General features: G+C 54.9%; 1 protein-coding gene across 1 annotated transcript in view; it reads left to right on the forward strand.

The window, feature by feature from the left end:
• Window positions 1–1,359: 1,359 nt before the first annotated feature.
• Window positions 1,360–5,952, forward strand: part of SALL1 (spalt like transcription factor 1) — a 13,610-nt gene continuing 9,017 nt past the window's right edge. The window contains exon 1 of the mRNA XM_059824890.1: window positions 1,360–1,435. Within this exon, the coding sequence (XP_059680873.1) occupies window positions 1,360–1,435 (76 nt within the window). The remainder of the gene's footprint in view (window positions 1,436–5,952) is intronic.

A 5,952-nucleotide genomic window follows, 5' to 3' on the forward strand; every position in this document is an offset into this window, starting at 1 on the left:
GCACGCCCGGCCCGCAGGCTCCGGCCAGGGGCACCCGCGGGCCGCTCCGCTCCGCGCCTCCCCCCCCCCCCCCGCCCCCGCCGGGCTCTGCGCGGCCGGGGGCGCCTCCGGCAGGCAGACGCGCATCGCTCGGGCTCCCGCGTCCAGGAGGGAAACAAAAGTCAGGAGCAAGCCCGCGGGGGACGGCGGCACCCGTGGCGCCGGGAGGGGGAGCGGGGCCGCGGAGCGGGGCGCGCCGCCCGCCCCCGGCCCTGGCCTCGCCGCCGCCCGCACCGGCCTTCCCCAGGCGGCGGCGGGCGGATTGACTCGGGGCGCAGCCAACCGGCGCGGCGCGGCGGCCGGGGGCGGAGCGGGCGCCTGGTCCGCCCGCCGCTCCCAGCGGCGCCCTAATTGTCCTGGGAATGTGTGAGGTAAAAAACAAACCCTTCCTATTTTCAGCACCCCTCGGGCCTGTGATATATGGAAGGGGAAGGGGGGGAGCGGGCGAGAGCTGGGGGAGGGCGAAAAGGGATCTTTATTTGCAAATGCGGGGACAAGAAGAAGGAAAAAAAAAAGCCAACAAGAAACGAAAAAAACGCCCGAAACTTTTTGCCGCCGCGGGACGGAGCGAGCGGCGGTGCGCGGGGCCGGGCGGCCGCCGGAGCGCGGCCGGGGCCGGGAGCGGGGCTCGCCCCGCGCAGACACTTGCCGGGCGCCGCCGCGGTGCGGGGCCGCCCCTCCCGGCCCGCTGCTCCCCGCCGACCGCCCCCCAGCCGTGCGTCCTCCCCGCGATCGATTATCGCTTACCCTGCCCTCCCTCCGCGGGTCGGGGCGTTAGGCGAGGCGGGGGGAAGCTTTTTTTTTTAAAAAAAAAAATGTACAAAAAGAAGAAAAAAGTGAAACGCAGCGCAAAACGGAGGGAGGGAGAGAGGGAGGCGCGGGGAGCCCGTCGGGGCTGGAGGAAGGGGCGAGGGGAGACACATTCCTATAGTAACGGGGATGGCGCGATGCAGCCCCAGCTGGTTGCTAAGAGGGTTAAACTGTATCCAAACAGCTTTGGGGAAATCCAGCCCCTTCTCCTGCCACATGGATCGACTCATTGGGTGGGAGCGGCGGAGAGACAAGGGTCTCCAGCAAATCAGCGCCTAATTGATTAAGGCGAGCTGGTTTGAATAGAGCTGGCCATGTGCCAATCGCCTTTCAAAGAGCCCCTCTATGATTAATCGCAATGCATTATTGATAATCATAATTATAGCAGGACACATGCGCGGTGCGCGGAGGATTGGGGAGGCTGGGGGGGGGGAGGCTCGATTTCCGTAATTTTGAGAAGATTTTTTTTTAGTAATTTTTTATTCTGCCCCAGCTGATGTTTGAGCCAGCATGTCGCGGAGGAAGCAGGCGAAGCCTCAACATTTCCAATCCGACCCTGATCTGGCCTTGTTATCCCAGCGAAATGGTGAGTTCTTCTCCTCTCCCTCGCACACATTTTAACACAAACGCACACAAAATTGATCAACTTACCTTGCGGGGAGACGGGACCGCGCCGGGCGGCGGAGCGGGACAGCAGGATCTCCCGGAGTTACGTGCGGGGGGGTTCCCTCCGGGCTTTTGGTCCAAGTTCTCGGCTTTTATTTTATTTTTTTAACTCGGCGTTTTGTTTCGCCTGTTTCTTAACGAAACTCCAAACTCTTTCCGTTTTTTGATGTTTTCCCTCCGCCCTCCCCCCGCGGGGCGGTCTGGCATCCTGAGCCCGCGGGACATGGATCCGCGCCCCCCGCGCCTTTCTCCGCGCCCCCCGCGCTTTTCTCCGCGCCCCGCGGCGCGGGGGAACAAAGTGGGACTGCCGCGGGGCGGCTGATCCTGGAGCCCCGCGGGACGGATGCCCCGTCCGGCCACACACGCTGCCCGCGCCGTCCCCCCGAAAGGGGCGGAAAACCCCCCCCAGGCACCCACTTTCTTGCCGCCCCCCCAACACCCCCGCGGACCCCAGCGCTCCCGCAATCCCACTCCCCCGCAGTCCCGCCGAGCGGGGGGCGCGGCCCCGCCGCCGAGCAGCCCCGGCCTCCGGCTGCACCGAAAGCTTCCTGGAGGCGGAAAAGTTGCCGCCGCCGGGCCGGGCCGCGGGGGGGATCGCCCCGTCCCGAGAGCTGCCGCCGCCGCACCGGGCTCCGCGCAGCCGCCGCGCCGGAGAGGGGCTCCGCGGCCGCCAGCGCGGAAGCTCCGGGCAGCGCGGGGGCTTGTTTTCTCTCCCTAAGGTTGCTTTTTATTTATTTTTTTTTCCTCGGCTTTCCCCTCCCCTCCAAGTCCGTGAGCGAGGAATAAACGCTGGCTTTGTGTCCACCAGGATTTGGAGAGGGAGCGTGTGAAATATCTTTTTTTTTTTTTTTCCCCTTCCCCCCCCGCCCCCCTTCCTCCCCCCTTTTTCCCTCCCCCTCCGGGAGAAGGGGGATTTCGGAGGAGTTCGGCGCAGCCCGGCGGGCGGCGGAGGGGACGTGCCCCTGCCCGTACCTGTACCGGGACGCGGGGCGACAAGTGGTCGGCGAGAGCCGCGGCCGGGAAGGCGGGGGCGCCCGGCCCGGGGGCAGTGTCCCCCCTTCGCCCGCCGCCGCCGCCGGCCGGCCGGACCCCCCCGCGGCCATGAGGAGGGCGAGCGCCGGGGGGCTGCCAGGGGACCCGCCGGCGGCAGGCGCGGAGGGCGCCGCGGGGCAGAGGCGCTTCAGGCGGGCAGGTAAGGGAGGGCCGGGCGCTTCAGGCGGTGCCCCCTTCGCCGCCCGGCCCCGCCGGTCGGAAGCATCTCGGACTTCCCCCGGCAACTTCCCGAGGAAGCGTTGTCGCGAGGCCCTCCGCTCCCGCGGCCGCTCCGCGCTGCGGCGGTGCCTCCTGCCCTGGGCCCGCCGAGCTGCCGCCCGGCCCGGCCCGGCCCGGCCCGGCGCGGTGGCGGCCCCGGGAACGGCGGTGCCCCCGGAGCGGCGGTGCCCTGTGCGGTGCCCGCGCCCCTCGGCTGCGCGGGGGCGAAACGCGTGGAGAGGGTCCCGGGCTCCGCGCGATAAATCAAGTCGGAAAGTTTGCGGGATGTGGTTCTGCCTCTCTGAGCGTTTACCCGGCTTCCAAAATCCCTGGGACGCCCTCTTCGTAAACCAGCTAATACATAAGCGCTCGCTTCGCGCAGCTCTGCCGAAACATTTCTTAAAAGTCATTTGGTTCCTGGGAGGCGACTTCTGGTTTTTAGCTGAGTTTTGTGCGCTTTGACTGCACTCGAGTTTTGCCGTTTGCTCAGCTTAATCCTCATCTCAGTAAATGTATTTATTTTTCTTCCGATATTATTTCTACTTCCTCTTGAAGTTTGGAGCAGGAGTTGGGGAAAACGTTACGTTTTTATTTGTCTTTCATCGGCCTCCTGTGAAAGAATTTGTAACTTCTTGAAGTGAGCAGAGAAAGGGAAAGCTGAGGTGGAAATTATCTTGCTGGGAAAGCAGAGAGGGATTTTTCTCATCTTCACTTCGTATGATTGCATCTTTTGACGTTCGCTGTCTTATTTCGCTTTTAGTAGATGGAACAGATCAAAACACCTCCAAGTACCTTTTTTAAAAGTAGCCGTTTTCTTGTGGTTTTACTCTTTTGATCTGATTTTGCACATCATTTTCAAATGAAAGACAGTGGGAGTGTGAGAAAGGAATGTTAACTGAGCAGCTTTCCTGCCTGTTGCTAAAGGATGTACTCGAAGTAAGTTGGATTTTGCCTGAAATGATGGCATGGAAGTGAAGCTTTTCGTTAGTTTGCGTGGCTAGCCTAAGTTAAATAAGTAAATAACGAAGTTTATTATTTTTTAAAAACACCGACGGTTTCCTAGGAAAAGCAGTGTGCTTTACTATGAAATCTGTAGGAGCCTCCCCCCACCCTTCTCTAGTAATGGTTTTAGGTTATGGCTGGTTTACATGGTTAGACGATAAGTTTTGAGTAAGTTGCCTAGAGGGTGTGTTTAGTAATGGTGTTTCAGGATTCAGAACGCTGTAATAATATTAGCATAGAGCTACCCTCCGCCTTTCTGGGGTCCCCAGCCCTGGCAGCAGCTTCACACTCGAGCAAGACAGGGTGGGTGAGCTGTGGTGAGGCAAGTTTGCATTATATGCCTTGCAATTGCAAAACAAAACCTCGAAATTCCAAGCGCTCCTTTCTTCTCCTTTCATTCTGTGAATTCAGGTTTGCTAATTCATCTACAGTTTGCGCGGGGTTCAGGCAAATGCAGCATCGCTAGTCCTTGAAGACACTTGCAGCAAGGTACTGCTGGGCAGTATTTTGAGTGAATGAATAGAGGTGGCCCCGTGAAGGTTTCTTGCATCTGATTTGAATTCTGGTTTGTTAAACTTCCTGCTATGGTTTCATATCTAAAGATCGATAGGAAAAAAGTTCATCAGACTGCAACAGCGTGTATTTTTTTTTTTTAATCTGCTCTCTCTTTTTGTTTTTTTAAAGTTCAAAGCTCGTGCAGTTCACTCTAACCAGGAAGACTTTCCACTTAAAATGTATTTTTGGTGCAATCAATGTATAAGTAAGTTTACCCGTGTAAAATCCTGTGCGTGTGCACATTTGATGAAGTCCGTATTGGATTAACCAGAACAGCTCTGAGATTAATAGCAGAAATTACTTGCAGTGTAAATTATATTCAACAAGTAACTAATTACTGGTAGGAAGTGGGCAGGAGATTGTGGGATTATTTCCTTTAGCTAATAACTCCAGGCACTTTTGTGACGTTTCAGAATTCTTTTTTTAGTTGGTTGGAATTGCATTCCCAGTTGTAAAAGAATATTCTTGGAGCGTAGTTTTCCAAGGCAAAAGTTATATCGGAGAAATAAGCCAGCTAGACTTCGAGGAAGAGAAAATATTTGCTGCCCTTCTGTATAAAGGCTTGTCAGAACCAGTGCCTTTCCATGTCAATAATGGATTTTGGTCAATTCCTGCTGCAGCATTATGATCATCCACGTAATTGTTACTGGGCCCGTGAAATGAGAGAAATTATGATTGCTTTCTTTAGTAAGATCTGAAGGACAGGCTGCTTAAGAGAAATAATTGCTTAGTTAGGCTGCATTTAGTTTGTTACATAATTAGGCCTTTTTGTGCAATAACTGCAGTCTGTCGGTTCAGAATACAGAGACTTGTGTTTTTTCCAAAGGTGAGCCCGAAGTGTAGAGGGCCTTGTGAAATATCACTTATGCAGATGCAATTCAGAAATAATTAGTGAAACCCATATGGTGGAAGTTGTCTAAACCCGGTGTTAGTTCAGACCTGTTTTGTGTGCGTTTCCCCTACATAACCCGCATCTTTGTCTCGCTGCAAAATATTTACGTTTTAGTTTGTACCTTATTTATCTTTTTGATGCTAAGTAGCATCTGGCTCCCCGAGGACAAGCCCTCCTGTATATTTAGCTGTACCAGTGCTTATTGCATAACTGGCTTTTAACCATATTCATGCTTTAATTGTGGAAACATGAATCTTTATTGAAGTGACCTGAGGTGCCTCTCAGAAAACAGTTATGTTTCTTGAAACTGTTTGTAAAAAAACAAAAGGGGCAGCTCCTGCCAAATGCTCATCAAAGAAGCTTTGCTGTGTGTATTTTCTGTACTTGAAGGTGCATCGCACCTATATGCTTTGCAGTCTTGAAAAAATGAAAGTTGAAATGCGCAAGCGAAATTGTTGCTTCGTGTCTGTATGGCTGGTGCTAGAAAAAAAAAACCCTTAAGTGTTCAGCTGTTTTAACCTTTGCTAGCCTCCTTCCATCCAAAGGTGACAGGGTTCAGATCACAATATGTACTTCAATATCTTGCCAGTGACCCCCGAATTGAGCCTTACTGGTTGCTTAGCAGGAAGTTAGTAGTTTATTTTAGCTTCACCTTATCAGCTTTGCTTCTTTTGCTAACCCTATTCCCCTGTCACCCCTCAGATGCCAGACCCCCGAAGAGGAGATTGACAGGTAGT

The sequence above is a fragment of the Gavia stellata genome, chromosome 15 (genome assembly GCF_030936135.1).
Source record: "Gavia stellata isolate bGavSte3 chromosome 15, bGavSte3.hap2, whole genome shotgun sequence".
In the NCBI taxonomy this organism is placed as follows: domain Eukaryota; kingdom Metazoa; phylum Chordata; class Aves; order Gaviiformes; family Gaviidae; genus Gavia; species Gavia stellata.